This window comes from Anolis carolinensis, chromosome 1 (assembly GCF_035594765.1).
Source record: "Anolis carolinensis isolate JA03-04 chromosome 1, rAnoCar3.1.pri, whole genome shotgun sequence".
NCBI classification, from domain to species: Eukaryota; Metazoa; Chordata; class Lepidosauria; order Squamata; family Dactyloidae; genus Anolis; species Anolis carolinensis.
This window is the reverse complement of record NC_085841.1, coordinates 363,040,468-363,057,606: the sequence shown is the minus strand read 5'-3', so window position 1 is coordinate 363,057,606 and position 17,139 is coordinate 363,040,468. Positions and strand designations below refer to the sequence as shown.

The 17,139-nt window shown below is 45.5% G+C and overlaps 1 protein-coding gene across 2 annotated transcripts in view; it reads left to right on the top strand.

Moving 5' to 3' along the window:
* The window catches only part of txndc16 (thioredoxin domain containing 16), an 88,373-nt gene extending 71,441 nt beyond the window's left edge, over positions 1 to 16,932 (top strand). For both annotated transcript variants that reach the window (XM_062968677.1, XM_062968678.1), the window contains exon 20: positions 11,622 to 16,932. In XM_062968677.1, the coding sequence (XP_062824747.1) occupies positions 11,622 to 11,917 (296 nt within the window). In that variant the 3' untranslated portion in view covers positions 11,918 to 16,932. The remainder of the gene's footprint in view (positions 1 to 11,621) is intronic.
* The last annotated feature ends 207 nt before the right edge of the window (positions 16,933 to 17,139 follow it).

Sequence of the window (17,139 nt, the reverse complement as noted above, 5' to 3'; positions counted from 1 at the left end):
TCTCGAGCCAGAACCGACTCCGTCGACATCGGGTACGTCGTCGTCTTCAGCTCTGAGTGCAATGTCGGCGCCAACAGCTAAGGCTCTGACAGCTAAAGCCTCCTCGGTCTCGTCCAGGGCGTCCAGGACCTCCAGGGCCGCTAAACCGGTCAAGCCACCGTGTACTGTGACGACGGCTACCGTGTCGACCCGCTCCGGAAAGGTGGGGCCTTCCTCGACGTCGAGCTCTCTGGCTTCGGTGACCTCGATCCGCTCTCGTATCGGCTCCCCTCCGTCCTCCTCTGCTATCAAAATAGCCTTTAAGAGGGCTCACGAGGAGTCTCGTCGAGCGCAATCTGACTCAGCTGTGGTTCCTCCAACACCAGGCAAATCCTTGAGGGTTGCATCCAAGCAACTGCCGACAAAAAAACGGCTGACTCAGCGCTCCTCTTCTTCGGCTTCCTCAAGGAGGGACCCGCCGTCCTCCTCGGCAACCTCCTCGAGAAGGTCTTCTCCGATTGTGCCGGCCCAGAGGCCTAGAGATGTTTCTCAATCTCCTTTGCACCCCCTGTCTGACGGGGAGCTGCAGGACTCACCCCACCACTCTACCCAAACGGTGGTCAGGGTGCCAGTGCCGGAGCCTCTTGCACCGCTTCACTCATCGCGCCAACAGCTCTTCCCTCCCACCTCGACACCGGAGCGTGGCAGACAAACGGCTCGCCTGGCTCGAGCAGCCCAGGCCTCAGCCTCTAAAGACCCTCGGCTCCCGGCCGTCTCTTCCCGTGAGGCCATGCCTCCCCCCGAGACTGTGCTTTCTTCTCCCCCTCAGTCCCCCCAAGGGGCTGAGGAGGAAGATGTCGACATTGACCGCCCAGAATCTGTCCTCTCGGCTTCGGTAGTCTCTCTCGGTCTCGACCTCTCTCCTCCTCACGATGCGTATGAGGCGGACCCGCCTTCTCCTACTGACAATATTCGTGCTTTCTCTGATCAAATGGTCAGAATGGCCGACGCCCTGGGTTTGGAGATCAAGCAGACTTCCAAAGCAGTGTCTGATCCAGTTTTCAAAAGGGTGCAGGCCCAAGCTCCGCCGGCCACGCTACTCCCTTTCCTGCCTTATCTCTTGGACGTTATCCAGGCCTCCTGGAAAACCCCTTCCTCCATTCCCCCGACCTCAAAGAGGATCGAGACTTGGTACCGTACCGACGACGATACCTTGGAGTGGCTGAAACACCACCCCGACCCCAACTCCCTGGTCGTCAAGGCCTCCCAATCCTCAGGTCGTCAGTCGAACACTCCGGCCGACAGAGAAGGGAAGCGCTTCGACGCTGTGGGTCGAAAGCTTTACTCCGGAGCCCTTTTACTTTGCCGGATGGCAAACTATGGAGCCTGCATGGGTGTCTACCAGCAGATTATCTGGGAGAAGGCACAACCCTTCTTCGCTAAACTGTCGGACGAAGACCGCTCCGTTCTTACCACCCTCCAACAGGAGGCTGACTCGCTCGCCCACCACCAAATCCAGATGGCGAAACATACCGGGGACACGGCGGGCAAGATGATTGCCCACGCGATCGCCATCCGTCGCCACGCCTGGCTGTGGTCGTCAGGTCTCTCCTCATCCTCCAGACAGGTCATTGAGGACCTCCCCTTTGATGCACTTGGACTATTTAATTCCGGTACCGATGACAAACTCAAGTCCAATCATGACTTTAAAATTCTTGCGTCCAAATGTGGCGACCAACCGCAGCCACAGCGTACCCGCTGGTTCCCTCATCGCTTCCGTCGCTTCCCGCCGCAATCCTTCCGGCACCAATCTTTCAAGCGCCCCTCGGGCTCGAGCAATCAAAGCCATCACCAACCCCGTCGGGGGCCTCATCCGCAAAAGCAACGGGGTCGAACCACTCCCGCTCCTCCACAGGCTCACCGGCGTACCCGACGCCATCCTTTTTTGCCAAAGCTCCTCGTCCGCTACCGATGTAGAACCCACGCTGCCTCGACGCTCCTGTGCCTTCGCCGACCGCCTGGCCCCCTTTTACAATCAATGGGAGTCCATCACTTCAGATGCTTGGGTTCTTCGCATTGTCCAAGAGGGCTACGCCTTAGAGTTTACAGAGCTCCCACCTACAGGTCACATTCTCTCTTCAACTCCTTCTCCAGAAATACTGGCCGAACTCGATGCCCTCCTGGCCAAAGGGGCCATCCGTCCCTCTCCTCCCGAACTGGATCCGCAAAGCTTCTTCTCCAGGTACTTTACGGTCCCGAAGAGGGGGGGCGGGCTACGCCCCATTCTAGACCTAAGGGCCCTCAATATCTTCATTCGCCCTTCCAAATTCAGAATGGTCTCTATTGCCTCTATTCTCCCGATGCTGCAGCTGGGAGACTACTTTGCCTCCATAGACTTACGAGACGCTTACTTCCACGTAGCGATACAGGAGGCTCACAGACGCTTCCTCTGTTTCAAAGTCCTCGACCAAACCTACCAATTTACCGTTTTACCCTTCGGCCTAGTCATGGCTCCAAGGGTCTTTACCAAAGTTGTCGCCGCCGTAGCGGCCCACCTCAGGCTGCATGGCATCACGGTCTTTCCTTATCTGGACGACTGGCTTCTGGTCGGGCCCGACCCTGTACTTCTTGAGAGCCACGTCTCCTTCACGCTGCGTCTCCTAAACTCTCTCGGCCTTCAACTCAATGCCGAGAAGTCAAATCTCTCCCCGTCGACCAAAATTCGATTCATCGGAGCTCTCTTCGACTCCGTCACACAGACTGTCTCGTTACCGCTCGACAGATTCCTAGCTCTCCACCACCAGATCGCCCTATGTCGATCCGCCAGGAGGGTCCGAGCCCGTGCCGTTCAAGTCCTCTTAGGCCACATGGCCTCCACGGTTCTCACGACCCCCTTTGCCAGGCTGCGTCTCCGGGTTCTACAAAGGTGGTTTATAGACACCTTCAAGCCGCTCTATCACCACAACTCAAAGTACCTGTCGATACCGTCAAGCGTTCGCCAATCCCTCTCATGGTGGACGTCTCACCGGAACGTATGCAGGGGTCTTCCATTTCATCCAACCCTACCTTCAATAACCATAACCACAGACTCCTCCACCTACGCTTGGGGAGCCCACATGAACGGCCTGACGGTCCAAGATCTTTGGTCCCCATCCGAGAAGACCAACCACATAAACTTTCTCGAGCTTCTCGCCATCCTCAAAGCCCTGAAAGCTTCTCCCGCCTCATCTGCCACAAATCCATCCTCATTCAATCAGACAATCTGGTAGCAGTATTCTACATCAACAAACAGCGCGGTACGGGATCGAGAAAGTTGATGCACCTCTCCTCCCGCCTCTGGCTTTGGTGCATAGCCCACGACGTCCAGGTCTCCGTGATTCACCTTCCGGGTGCCCAAAACGACTTGGCAGATGCCCTCAGCAGGATGACATCCTCCTCCCACGAGTGGAAGCTCGATCCCGAGATCCTCCACAATCTGTTCCTCGACTGGGGGCGACCTACTCTGGACCTTTTTGCCTCCCCCCAGAACGCTCAACTACCCCGCTACGGAGCGAGGCTTCCCCCGAACTCCTTTCCCGGCTGCCTAGGGGACGCCTTTCTGCTGGACTGGTCAGCGGAGATGCTTTATCTTTTTCCCCCTATTCCCCTCATACCGAAAGTCCTCGAAAGACTCCTCTCGATCTCGGTCACAGCGATTCTCATAGCTCCGGCCTGGCCCCGCCAGCCGTGGTATCCAGCCCTTCTTCGTCTCTCCAGAGGAACGTTTCGCCCTCTGCCTCCCTTGCCGCACCTTCTCTCGAAAGAGGACGGTCAAATTCTTCACCCGGACCTTCCTTCTCTTCATCTCACTGCGTGGAAGATTCTTACCTAACCTCCCTTCCACAAAACCTCCAGGATGTTCTTTGGGCAGCCCATAAGCCGTCTACAACCAAAGCTTATACCTACAAACTTTCTCGCTTTCACGCCTTCCTTCGATCCCGTAATATCGACTCCTTTCCAACCTCGGTATCGGTGGTCCTCGACTTCCTTATGACTCTCATCGAGAGAAAACTCTCTCTCGCTTCTATTAAGGCTTACCTCGCAGCCCTTTCCTGGTCTTTTCAACGCCATGGTCAGCCGTCTCTCTTCTCTCACCACCTGATCAAAACATTTCTCCGAGGCTACAACAACATCTGCCCACCGTCGCTACCGCCTACGCCGGGCTGGAACCTCGAACTTGTACTCTCTCAACTCACATCTGCTCCCTTCGAACCACTGGCCTCAACTGATCTCCGCTTGCTTTCGTGGAAACTAGCCTTTCTAGTGGCAATCACTTCGGCACGACGGCCATCCGAGCTTGCTGCTCTCAGGGTCGATGAGCCATATCTACGTTTCCACCACGACCGTGCTGTCCTTCGCCCGGACATTACCTTTTTCCCTAAGGTGGTGTCAGCTTTCCACCTCAATCAAGACATTGTTCTACCAGCTTTCTTCTCTAATCCCTCCTCTCCTCTCGAGCGAAAACTGCACCTTCTCGACGTTCGCAGGGCGCTCCTCTTCTACAAGGACCGTACCAGGGGCATCCGTAAGACTCAGAGACTCTTTGTCGCCTATGCCCCGGACAAGTTGGGTAATCCCATCTCCTCCCAAAGGTTGTCCCATTGGATTGCTCAGGCCATTGAGTTGGCTTACGAGCTGGCCAAACGCCCTCCCCCTCCATCCATCCGTCCGAGATCAACGAGGGGCCTCTCGGCTTCGACCGCCTTCCTCAGGGGTATCCCGCTCGACTCCATTTGTAAAGCGGCAATCTGGTCGAACCCACTCACGTTTGTCTCTCACTACAGGCTAGACAACAAAGCCCTAAAAGACTCGGCCTTCGCAAGATCAGTACTCTCATCTTGCCTATCCTGACTCTCAAACGGCCTTCTTCTCCATATACTCACCCGCAGGTGACTCTCTATACCTCTCCTTCAAGTTATGGGGCCAGTTTTCTCCCCATACCTATACCTCTGGGGACGTGTTTTTCCCTGATTGTGTTGGGCAGTTGCTCTGTAACACTTTATTGACCCTGATGGGTGTGTCAAGTTATGTGATGTTTCCCCTCTTCCCTTGGGAGAGTGTTCATATGCACTGTACTCAATTTCTGTGTTTCTATTACGTTTATTCAGTATTTCCTAATATGTCCCGTTTCTTATACTATGCTCATGCTGACATTGCACTGGTCCTTTCGGACAACTTATTGCACTGGTCTCTTGGGACTGTTATCTCAATGTGTCCTAATAAACTTATGTTTGGACATTCACTGGTTGTCGAGTTTGCCTTGTCCCACCATCCGGGACCTTAGCGTGTCAGTCTCCATTAGTGTGCATTCACAGAGTACACGAAGAAAAAGGACAGGTTGCTTACCTGTAACCATGTTTCTTCGAGTGTACTCTGAATTCACACAAACCCGCCCTTCCTTCCCCTCTGGCAAACCTCTCCCTTTCTCGTTGCCTTGGCGGCATAGGAACTGGAGAGCGGACGCCCGGGGCTGCCTTATATGCCCCTTGGGAAGGGGGGCGTGGTTACCGCCAAAATTTGAACTTCAGCTTGGAAGAGTTTCCGTCGGAACCTGCGCAGGCGCAGCTTCTCCATTAGTGTGAATTCACAGAGTACACTCGAAGAAACATGGTTACAGGTAAGCAACCTGTCCATATCTATATATACCGTGTTTCCCTGAAAATAAGACAGTGTCTTATATTATTTTTTACTCCCAAAGATGCGCTATGTCTTATTTTCAGGGGATGTCTTATTTTTCCATTAAAAAGAATTCATATTCAAATGAACATTGATTCTATACTGTACAGTAGTTGTCATCACAAACCAATATAACTAAACGAGACAAACTGTGACTCCTGTCAAGAATTTCTTGTTACTACCATTATTTCCATATACAACTGGTATGTAAGCCGCCCCGAGTCCCTCTGGGGAGATGGAGGCAGAGTATAAAAATAAAATTATATTATTATTATTATTATTATTATGTACATTTACCAATCCTGCATGCTATGGTGTTTTGTTTGGCAGGCGCCGGGCATGCTTCCAAACAAAAATTTGCTAGGTCTTACTTTCGGGGGAGGCCTTATATTTAGCAATTCAGCAAAACTTCTACTAGGTCTTATTTTTTGAGGATGTCTTATTTTCAGGGAAACAGGGTATAAAAGGGTAATGAAATTTTGGCCTAGGACAAAACAACAAAACTACACATCCCAGAAACACTAAACTTGGCAGCACAAACCCTCATCCATGCCTCTACGTTCATACAACAAAAAGAAAACAAAAATAAAGTCCTAATTAGAGGGAGAGGAATAATTGTTTTTATCCAATTGCTGCCAGTTAGAAGGCTAAGCTCCATCAGGGGAAACCTTTACCCTTTACCTTAACTACCACCAATACCTCAATACTTTATTTCCCATACCACCATACTTCGCCACAGCAACGCGTGGCCGGGCACAGCATATATATATATATATATATATATATATATATATATATATATATATATAGAGCTTGGTTCCTCTCTGAGGCCTATGCCTGAAATCTGAGCATTAAGTCCGTGGAGATGTACTGTATAAAGAATCATAGAATCATAGAATCCACGACACAAATATTTAAATGTGTTTTTAATTATACTATGTAACAAAATTTGATAGAATCATAGAATCATAGAATAGTAGAGTTGGAAGAGACCACATGGGCCATCCAGTCCAACCCCCTGCTAAGAAGCAGGAAATCGCATTCAAAGCACCCCCGGCAGATGGCCATCCAGCCTCTGCTTAAAAGCCTCCAAGGAAGGAGCCTCCACCACGGCCCCGGGGAGAGAGTTCCACTGTCGAACAGCCCTTCTCACAGTGAGGAAGTTCTTCCTGATGTTCAGGTGGAATCTCCTTTCCTGTAGTTTGAAGCCATTGTTCCATTGTGTCCTAGTCTGCAGGGCAGCAGAAAACAAGCTTGCTCCCTCCTCCCTATGACTTCCCTTCACATATTTGTACATGGCTATCATGTCTCCTCTCAGCCTTCTCTTCTGCAGGCTAAACATGCCCAGCTCTTTAAGCCGCTCCTCATAGGGCTTGTTCTCCAGACCCTTAATCATTTTAGTCACCCTCCTCTGGACGCTTTCCAGCTTGTCAACATCTCCCTTCAACTGTGGTGCCCAAAATTGGACACAGTGTGATTCCAGGTGTGGTCTGACCAAGGCAGAATAGAGGGGGAGCATAACTTCCCTGGATCTAGACGCTATTCCCCTATTGATGCAGGCCAGAATCCCATTGGCTTTTTTAGCAGCCGCATCACATTGTTGGCTCATGTTTAACTTGTTGTCCACAAGGACTCCAAGGTCTTTTTCGCACACACTGCTGTCAAGCCAGGCATCGTCCCCCATTCTGTATCTTTGATTTCCATTTTTTCTGCCGAAGTGAAGTATCTTGCATTTGTCCCTGTTGAACTTCATTTTGTTAGTTTTGGCCCATCTCTCTAGTCTGTCAAGATCATTTTGAATTCTGCTCCTGTCTTCTGGAGTGTTAGCTATCCCTCCCAGTTTGGTGTCATCTGCAAACTTGATGATCGTGCCTTCTAACCCTTCGTCTAAGTCGTTAATAAAGATGTTGAACAGAACCGGGCCCAGGACGGAGCCCTGCGGCACTCCACTTGTCACTTCTTTCCAGGATGAAGACGACGCATTGGTGAGCACCCTTTGGGTTCGTTCGCTTAGCCAATTACAGATCCACCTAACCGTAGTTTTGTCTAGCCCACATTTTACTAGTTTGTTTGCCAGAAGGTCGTGGGGGACTTTGTCGAAGGCCTTACTGAAATCCAGGTACGCTACATCCACAGCATTCCCTGTATCGACCCAACTCGTAACTCTATCGAAAAAAGAGATCAGATTAGTCTGGCATGACTTGTTTTTGGTAAATCCGTGTTGACTATTCGCAATGACCGCATTTGTTTCTAAGTGTTTGCAGACCACTTCCTTAATGATCTTTTCCAGAATTTTGCCTGGTATTGATGTGAGGCTGACCGGACGGTAATTGTTTGGGTCGTTCTTTTTTCCCTTCTTGAAGATAGGGACCACATTCGCCCTCCTCCAATCTGCTGGGACTTCTCCCGTTCTCCAAGAACTCTAGAAGATAATTGCCAGTGGTTCTGAAATAACTTCCGCTAGTTCCTTCAGTACTCTTGGATGTAGCTGATCTGGCCCTGGGGACTTGAATTTGTTTAGAGTGGCCAGGTGTTCCTGGACAACTTGTTTCCCTATTTGGGGTTGGATTTCCCCCAATCCTTCGTCCATTCCGTGTTGCTGAGGTTGAAGATGGCTTTCTTTTTCTGAGAAGACCGAGGCAAAGAAGGCATTAAGTAGTTCTGCCTTTGGGTTTCTGCAGTTGGGTTTCCTATCTCATTGTACTTTTTGGAACCCAAAGGGTCAAGCCAGCCTTCCACATTCCCTACAGGATCCCTAATTTAAGCTCCATCAAAACCATTCCTCAGCATGCTTTGCTTAGGTTCACCCTTTCGACTTTAAATACAGTCAGCCATAAACATCTTCTGGGATCAAAGGCATAAAACCCCAGTGAAAGTGGAAAGGGACTAGTAAAGAAATTGGTGATTATTTTAACAGAAGAGGACAATTTTCTAGGAATGTCTAGACCTTCCCGCATGACTTTATGGGCTGTTTCTACTGGAAGTGGACCATGGAGTCATGCTGGAGGGCTCAGAGAGAATATTTTTAACCAAATCCGTGAATAATAACATCCAGAAAACTCAAAACCGCCAATATGGAGGCATGACTGGAAAAACAGAGTTGCAACATGAAACAGCTTGGATTTCTCCAGGCTAATGAATGTGAGTGATGCTGTTGGAGAGATGCTCTGTTTGCAGTATTTGTGTAAGTTATTCTTAAATTGCCGTCTGCATCCGGTTGTGCCTCAGGCGTACTGAGAATTGGGTTTTCCTATATGAAGTTGTGATGAAATGGGGAAATTTTGACCCCACATCCGCAGCTGAAAGGATGCTTTCGTGGTAATAAAAAAAACCCGCAGTCACCAAAGAGAAATTTCACTCTTGCTCAGCTCATTAGGTCGCAACTACTTGTAGTAATGGGTGATTTGAGGTGAATAAAAAAGGCTACCCATAGTATCAATTTAACTGGATGTTAAGCAAGTGTTATATTTCCTATCTGCACTGTCTAGCTGAAAGAAAAGTGCTTTATAGCATCTCAGCACACTATCTGTTACTTAAAAGTCATGTTTCTAGTTCTTACAATGTGTTTGCATGTGGAGTTTGTGTATGCTTACACCTGTTTTCAGGTTTAAGATTTACAGATACTATTACCCCTGAATTTGATTGAAAATGGTCTCTCTTGGGAATCTTTACGTCTTCCAATACAATTATGTGACCCAATTTTGGGGGCAAAGTGGAGGTGTGCTTAGCTAATTATGTGTTTTTAATCTAAATGTTAATATCGTTGTTCATATTTACGTTGTTATATTGTGGGTGGGATTTGGGGAGGATGTTGAGCATTTAAATTTAAATTGCTTTTTATTGTACAGTAGAGTCTCACTTATCCAACAGAAACAGGCCGGCAGAATGTTGGATAAGAGAATACGTTGGATAATAAGGAGTGATTAAGGAAAAACCTATTAAACATCAAATTATGTTAGGGTTTTACAAAATAAGCACCAAAACATCATATTTTAAAACAAATCGACAGAAAAAGCAGCTCAATACACGGTAATGTTATGTATGTAGCAATTACTGTATTTATGAATTCAGCACCAAAATATTGCAATGTATTGAAAACATTGGCTACAAAAACATTGACTACTAAAATGCAAACTGTGTTGAATAATCCAGAAGGTTGGATAAGCGAGACTCTACTGTACTTTAACTTTTGTATCCATGACACAAATATTTAAATGTGTTTTTAATTATATTATGTAACAAAATTTCATAGAATCATAGAATCATAGAATAGTAGAGTTGGAAGAGACCTCATGGGCCATCCAGTCCAACCCCCTTCCAAGAAGCAGGAAATCGCATTCAAAGCACCCCCGACAGATGGCCATCCAGCCTCTGCTTAAAAGCCTCCAAGGAAGGAGCCTCCACCACAGTCCGGGGGAGAGAGTTCCACTGTCGAACAGCCCTTCTCACAGTGAGGAAGTTCTTCCTGATGTTCAGGTGGAATCTCCTTTCCTGTATTTTGAAGCCATTGTTCCGTGTCCTAGTCTGCAGGGCAGCAGAAAACAAGCTTGCTCCCTCCTCCCTATGACTTCCCTTCACGTATTTGTACATGGCTATCATGTCTCCTCTCAGCCTTCTCTTCTGCAGGCTAAACATGCCCAGCTCTTTAAGCCGCTCCTCATAGGGCTTGTTCTCCAGACCCTTAATCATTTTAGTCGCCCTCCTCTGGACGCTTTCCAGCTTGTCAACATCTCCCTTCAACTGTGGTGCCCAAAATTGGACACAGTGTGATTCCAGGTGTGGTCTGACCAAGGCAGAATAGAATAAGGGGGAGCAGGACTTCCCTGGATCTAGACGCTATCCCCCTATTGATGCAGGCCAGAATCCCATTGGCTTTTTTAGCTGCCGCATCACATTGTTGGCTCATGTTTAACTTGTTGTCCACAAGGACTCCAAGGTCTTTTTCGCACACACTGCTGTCAAGCCAGGCATTGTCCCCCATTCTGTATCTTTGATTTCCATTTTTTCTGCCGAAGTGAAGTATCTTGCATTTGTCCCTGTTGAACTTCATTTTGTTAGTTTCGGCCCATCTCTCTAGTCTGTCAAGATCGTTTTGAATTCTGCTCCTGTCTTCTGGAGTGTTAGCTATCCCTCCCAGTTTGGTGTCGTCTGCAAACTTGATGATCGTGCCTTCTAACCCTTCGTCTAAGTCGTTAATAAAGATGTTGAACAGAACCGGGCCCAGGACGGAGCCCCGCGGCACTCCACTTGTCACTTCTTTCCATGATGAAGACAACGCATTGGTGAGCACCCTTTGGGTTCGTTCGCTTAGCCAATTACAGATCCACCTAACCGTAGTTTTGTCTAGCCCACATTTTACTAGTTTGTTTGCCAGAAGGTCGTGGGGGACTTTGTCGAAGGCCTTACTGAAATCCAGGTACGCTACATCCACAGCATTCCCTGTATCGACCCAACTCGTAACTCTATCGAAAAAAGAGATCAGATTAGTCTGGCATGACTTGTTTTTGGTAAATCCGTGTTGACTATTAGCAATGACCGCATTTGCTTCTAAGTGTTCGCAGACCACTTCCTTAATGATCTTTTCCAGAATTTTGCCTGGTATTGATGTGAGGCTGACCGGACGGTAATTGTTTGGGTCGTTCTTTTTACCCTTTTGGGGGGGGGGGGGGGGGGAAATCTTTTCCTGCTTTTAAAGTGTTATTTCCTGTTTAATTGTGCGGCACTTACTTTGAAAGTAGTTGTTCTGCTCCAGAAACTTTGTTTTTGTGGGAGCCACAAACTAGGTTGAATTGGTTGAGACTCGATGAGATGGAAAATTATAGCAAAATGTGCTGCAGGGTTGTCCCTCTTGCAGAAACAAAGTTTTTGAAGCTTAATAAACTCTTTCCATGTTTTCATGATAGATCCAATTTTTCTTTTCCTTCTAGCTGTGCTGTCTGAAGAAGACTGGAAGCCTCGCCTCCCCGCCTATGACTTCCTGAGCAAGATGGGACCCGCGCTGCCCGAATTCACCATTTACAGTGGGAGGACTCCTGTAGGCAATGGCCCAGAAGAGGTGGATGTCCTGGGAGACAAAAAAGAAGGAGTGAGGAAGGAGCCCATGGAAGAAGGAGCCCCGGAGGCAGAAGGGGAGAAGAGGGTCCCATCCAAGGGGGACCTGCGAGGGACAGTCCCACGCCTGGCCTCCCGGGAGAAGCCCCCCAAGCACCACACAGAGCTATGACGCTCACCAAGACTTCCAGGAATCATGAAGATCCAAAACAACTGTAGCAGATTGGAGGGCTGGGATAAGACTTAACAAAATGAACTTCGATGTGGACAAATGTAAGGTACTACACTTGAGCAGAAAACCTGAAATGCACAGGTATATAGGATGGGTGTTGTACTCTAGCACGGAAAACACCTTTTCGGACGGCGCCATACCAGAGTCCAGTAATTATATCTAAAAATATATATTTATTGACAAAAGCATGTAGAAAGGGGAAAAGGTTGTTTCAAAAGAGATCAGCAGAACAGGAAATACAAAATAATAGAAATCCAAAAATGCCAAAGTACATAAAATCAAGAGAACTAAAATCCACAGCAGTACTTTATCCATAAATCAGAAAGCAAGAAGCAAATCCTTCAAGGAAACAAAGACATTTATTTGTTTATTTACTACATTTATATCCCGCTCTTCTCACCCCGAAGGGGACTCAAAGCGGCTTACAAATCAAATGTACATACAATATATTATTAGCATAGCACAATATAAGCATTAAATTACTATATTGTACTATATCATTAGATGGCAATATTATTAGTAATATTACATTTAATATATAATATATAATTAATATTATTATATTATTAATAGTACAATATTGTATTACATTATACAGTAGAGTCTCACTTATCCAAGCTAAACGGGCCGGCAGAAGCTTGGATAAGCAAATATCTTGGATAATAAGGAGGGATTAAGGAAAAGTCTATTAAACATCAAATTAGGTTATGATTTTACAAATAAAGCACCAAAACATCATGTTATACAACAAATTTGACAAAAAAGTAGTTCAATACGCAGTAATGTTATGTTGTAATGACTGTATTTATGAATTTAGCACCAAAATATCACGATATATTGAAAACATTGACTACAAAAATGGCTTGGATACTCCAAAAGCTTAGATAAGCAAAGCTTGGATAAGTGAGACTCTACTGTACATAAAATCAAGAGAACTAAAATCCACAGCAGTACTTTAACTATAAATCAGAAAGCAAGAAGCAAATCCTTCAGGGAAACAAAGACATTTATTTATTTACTACATTTATATCTCGCTCTTCTCACCCCGAAGGGGACTCAGAGCGGCTTACAAATTAAATGTACATACAATATATTATTAGCATAGCACAATATAAGCATTAAATTACTATATTGTACTATATCATTACATGGTAATATTAGTAATATTACATTTAATATATAATTAATATTATTATATTATATTATATTAGTAGAATATTGTATTACATTATAATATTATCAATATTATAAGTATATACAATATATTATATATGTATAAATTATAAATATGAACCAGGTAACTTGAGAATACTTGAATCATGAACTTGAGAACCGAGACAGGAGATCCATTCCTATGGCGACGTTGTCTCCACTGAAAGGCATGAAGCCAGTACTTCTTAATTTAAGTCCAACCAAGTAGCCATGACGTCATGTCGAACACACCTGGGCTTCAAGGTCTTCTCATAAAGTCTCCCAGAGCGTGTAACAAAAATGGAGAGGATTTGGGGGCAGAATGTATTGATGGCATTTCAGTAGGAAAGTTTTCTTTGAGATAAGAGCATTTTGAGTTAAGAGCTCAGTCACAGAACAAATTTAACTCTTAAGTCAAGGTATCACTGTATTACAATGAGGATTGTACAGTTTTGCAGCATAACTCTGTGAATGTAAAGTTATGGTCTGTTTCAATGATGGTGTCATGGATAGAGTGGATGAGGGTTTGTGGGGTGACGGTGCTCAGCCAGGAACATCAACTCCCTCAGCCATGTCTAGAAGGAAGATTTACTCAGCCTGATGGCCAAAACATCAGAGGTTTGGTTGATGAGGCTGAGGAAGTGTTAATAGTGTGTTCCTTTGTGGAAACAAGGAAAGAAAAGGCTTGGCTGAGGAGATCAGCAAGTCTCGTTGAGAAGAAGGCCAGCAACAGGGATCAGGGTTAGCCGATTGCTGGTGGCAACTTCTTTATCCACGTCTGGACCTTGGAACCTTGTATCTCATGTACCTTTTTACACTTTGGACTGCTCCTGGACTACGGCTCTTGACTTCTGGACACAACCACATTGCTTGGAACTCTGGTGTTTGGCTTTGAACCTGGACTGGACACTTGGCTTTTGCTTCTGCTCGTTCCCGTGGGTTCTGTTTCTATTTTTGTGGACTTTTGACTTGACTTTGGACTGTAATACACTCCTGTCAGTGTTTTGAGGTTGAGGCTCAAGACAGATGGGAATATCTCAACCATGCCTTCACTAGGATTTCCTTTGAGTGCAATGATTTTATGGGCAGCTTGCTCTGAATTTTGATTTCTGGAGAGAGTTCAGCTCTTGATGCTTTCTTTTTAAAACGGATGCTCCAAAAATGTCAGATGTGGACTTTAATAATAATAACGATAATAATAATAATAATAATAATAATAATAATAATAATAATAATAATAATAATATATTCCACCATTCTTCCCAATGGGACTCAGAGTAGTTTACAGCATATAAACAGACACAGGCTAACATCCAGTGCCTTGTTACAATGATATACAATGAGACACAAAGACACAGACAAAGGCAAAGGCTTCTCCTTTCATTTCCGCTCTGGAGGCGGTGCTCATCTCTGGCTTTGGGGGAGTTGCTCTTCTCAATTTCCAAGCCGAGGAGCCTGCATTGTCTGTAGACACCTCCTGGTTGTGTGGCTGGCAAGACTGCTTGGAGTGTCTTTTTGCCTTTTCCCATGAAGCGGTACCTATTGATCTACTCACATTTGCATGTTTTTGAACTGCTAGGTTGGCAAGAGCTAGGGTGAACAGCGGGAGTTCGCCCCATCCCATGGATTCGAACTGCCAACTTTCAGGTCAGCAGTTCAGCAGCTCAAGGGTTTAACCCATTGCGCCACCGTGGCCCCAGATTTGGCTTTGAATCTGGATTGGACACTTTGAGTTCTGTTTCTATTTTTGTGGACTTTTGGCTTCACCAGGATTTCCTTTTAGTGCAAGGTTTTCATGGGGAGCTTGCTCTGGATCTCGATTTCTGGAGAGAGTTCAGCTCCTGGTGCTTTTTAAAATACATATGCTCCCTACAGGATTGTCAGATGAAGACTTTAAGAGTATTAATTTTAAGATGAATCATTATATGATGCCGACTGTAAAGATGTTGTATGCCCAGAACTGAAAAAAAATCATTTGCCTATAAAAGAAGAAGGAATTTTACACATTTTTCAAATGGCAGAATGGACAAATTATTTATTTCAGGTTATAGAGATTATTGGATAAATTCTTTAAAGTCATTTGTGAAGAGGGAAAAATAGAAGATCATACCTTTGGGTATTTAAAGATTGAAATACAGTATTGTACAGACATAATATGACACAGCAAATGAGATATATATGCTGGATTTCGTATCACAGAATCACAAAAATTATTATTATTATTATTATTATTATTATTATTATTATTATTATTATTATTGACACAACGACATTGTATGACACAGCAAACAAGATAGATATGCTGGATTTCGTTTCACAAAACCACAAGTCGAACACTTCCCAAGTGTTTAGGACTGTGTGATTTATGATGCGCGCAGATCCCAGTCGGGTGGCCTTTTGCAGTTGGCAGATCGTAATTTTGTCAATGTCTCTTGTTTCCAAATGCCGAGAGATCTTTTGGCACGGCACCCAGTGTGCCCATCACCACCGGGACCACCTGCACTGGTTTATGCCAGAGCCTTTGCAGTTCAATCTTGAGGTCCTGATAATGGCTGAGTTTTTCCTGTTGTTTTTCATCAATCCGACTGTCACCTGGGATGGCAACATCAATGATCCAAACATTGTTGTTTTCCACAACCGTGAGGTCTGGTGTGTTGTGCTGCTGTAAGAAAATCACACAGACAGACTACAAATAGAGACACAAGAAAATCGCACAGACAGACTACAAATAGAGACAATAGAGACCCGAATGATTCATTGGAAGAATTATTATTATTATTATTATTATTATTATTATTATTATTATTATTATTATTATTGTCTTGCTTTGCTCTTTTATAAGAGGCTCAAAGCAGCTCCTGTGTCCATGTGGATCCTTTCTGGCACACAAACTCCATGGGTAAATGAGATGGAAGATAACAGAATAATAATAATAATAATCTACTTTATTTATATTCCGCTCTATCTCCCCAAGGGGACTCAGGATGGAGTACAGAACATATATACGGCAAACATTCAATGCTGTTATACAGTTAACAAGGACAGACAATGCATAGACAGAGGTAAAGGCTTTCCCCATCTTTTTTCCATTCTTGGCATCTGGAGGCTGTGTTTGTCTCCGACCCCGGGGATATGTGTGTGTTTGTGTGCTGTTGCTCCATTTTCCATTCTGAAGAGCTATTAGATGCCTTCCGGATCGAATTGCCTTATGGGCGCCTTTTATAACCTCCCCACTTTTAAAGCAGTACCTATTTATCTACTCACATTTCTGCTTTCAATCTGCTAGATGGGCAGGGAGCTGGGGTTGATGGCGGGTGGTCACCCTGACCCGGGCTTGAACTACAAACCATTCAATCGGCAGGATTTTCTATAGCTTAGCTAAGCCCGGACCTAATTTATATTTCTGAATCCTATATTTTGACTATACGTGGGCTGGAAGCATACCATAGAATTGCATTGGAGGCCCTGAGAAAAGCCCACAAACGCATCCAGAGAGGATATTTTGCGGAACATGAATAAGTGAAATCATGGATATCGAGTCTGTGGATAAGGGGGGAGCACTGTATTTTTAATCAAACAGTACAGCTAGGTTAAATATATTCTGTCTTTGGTTTGGAAGGTGAAAAGTCAATTTTTAAAAATGCCCTTTATGGGAAGGGAGATTAGGATAGTTATTTGTACTATTTATGTTTTTTTAGTGGATTTGTTAGTGTTATTGTAATGTATTGTTTATGTACTAATAAAGATTGTTTTTTCAAACCCGGGCTCATTCACAGAACTGGATATGAAAATGGGAAGCCAAGCAAAATAAGCTGAGATAAATATAGAAAGATTACTCTTGGCAAGAGAGGAGGACCAATGTCCCAGTAAGGAGAGTGCGCTCAAATCTGGAGTTGCTGGAAGCACAAGTTCATGTCGTTATGGCTTTGCAATGATCCCTCAAAGGAAGGTGCTCAGATTCACCTTTGGCC